Source organism: Pundamilia nyererei, unplaced genomic scaffold, assembly GCF_000239375.1.
Source record: "Pundamilia nyererei isolate P.nyererei 1_Seehausen unplaced genomic scaffold, PunNye1.0 scaffold04542, whole genome shotgun sequence".
Classification (NCBI taxonomy): Eukaryota; Metazoa; Chordata; class Actinopteri; order Cichliformes; family Cichlidae; genus Pundamilia; species Pundamilia nyererei.
Genome location: NW_005191943.1, coordinates 21 through 1344, shown reverse-complemented (window position 1 = coordinate 1344; position 1324 = coordinate 21). Strand labels below are relative to the sequence as shown.

Sequence of the window (1324 nt, the reverse complement as noted above, 5' to 3'; positions counted from 1 at the left end):
CAAACACAGACGCATCGGGTTTTCAAAGAGGAATACTCATTCCCTCCATTCACCCAAGAACACAAACGACTCCGGACTGAAAACACGGTGACCAAAACCGTTACATACACCCAGTGGGAGACCAAGAGCACTCCATTTTGCAGATGGGTATGTAGAGTTAGTCGACAAACATGCGAGCAAGCTTGCACAGATGATTTTGTGATCGACCTTACAAACTCCCAGTCAGGGGTTTTCAGCACATTGCTTCGGATTCCGACTCAGCACTGGCTCAACATGATGGCCGAGAACAATGCGACAATATTAAACCTGTTCAAAATGAGTAAAAGTACAACTGAGCTGGTGATGGTTGGAAATAACCCGCCACGGTCAACATACCCCCACCCCCACTTCCGGTCCCCCCTTACCCCGCCTTCTCCTAACCCTAACCCTTAAAAACCGCAGTCGCTCTCTCATCCACTACTTAAAACAACCATGACTAACCACAGCTTTGGACCCCTCAGCTCTCTATCTCCATCATCCCTCCGACCATCAGCTGCTTCTACACCACCACCCAGCCCGCCTATGGATCTCGCTACACCGCCACCCACTCCGCCAATCGATCTGGCTACTCCGCCATCCAGTCCGTTGATCGAGAGCCCGCATCAGGCCTCAGTGTCTCCGGACGCTATCCCTCCAACCCCGGCCTCATCACCTCAAGGATGGAACTCGCCCAGCCACCCGCAACTAGCCACTAACGGGTGGCAATCACCGGACCCGAGCCCCTCAAGCACCGCAATCTCCGGTGCATCACTGTGGGCCATGGGCGACCCTGTGTGCCGGGCTCTTTTCCGAGAGTCTGAAGACATCGAGCCTTTGCCCGCGGACAACGATGAGGCCGCGAGTCTACTCCCTACTGCTGTGTTTGAACTTATAAAATTGACTCTAAAGTTCCTCGTCAACTCCTTGATCCAGAAACACAGAGAAGATGTCTGTCAAGGATGTGAGGTGTCACATCCCTCACAAAGACGACATTCATGTCTTTTCCCATTGGATAAATATTACTTCTTCAAGTACTACGATGAACTCTGCAAAAGATTATGGAATGGACATTTCACCAACACATTATTGCAAATTTTGCGGTTAGAGGGTTTTTCACCACCAGCGGCTCAAGTCAGAGGTGTGGCCCAAGCATATCTCTTTGAACTCCGAGAGGCCAGTGATATAGAGACCGCGCTGCTAGAAATTGAGTCAAGCATTACAGAAGTTACCCGGACCACAATTGATAAAGTACTATATGATAAATACTCCCTTTGGCTCCCCTAGTATTCGTTTTTTCTTCTCTCCC

General features: G+C 50.2%; 1 protein-coding gene across 1 annotated transcript; it reads left to right on the top strand.

Moving 5' to 3' along the window:
- Window positions 1–471: 471 nt before the first annotated feature.
- LOC106456076 (classical arabinogalactan protein 9-like) lies at window positions 472–979 on the top strand (the record flags this gene model as incomplete). The annotated part of the gene is made up of 1 exon (XM_013908243.1): window positions 472–979. A coding segment is annotated over exon 1 (508 nt), but the record flags the coding sequence as incomplete, so codon positions are not given.
- Window positions 980–1324: the final 345 nt, after the last annotated feature.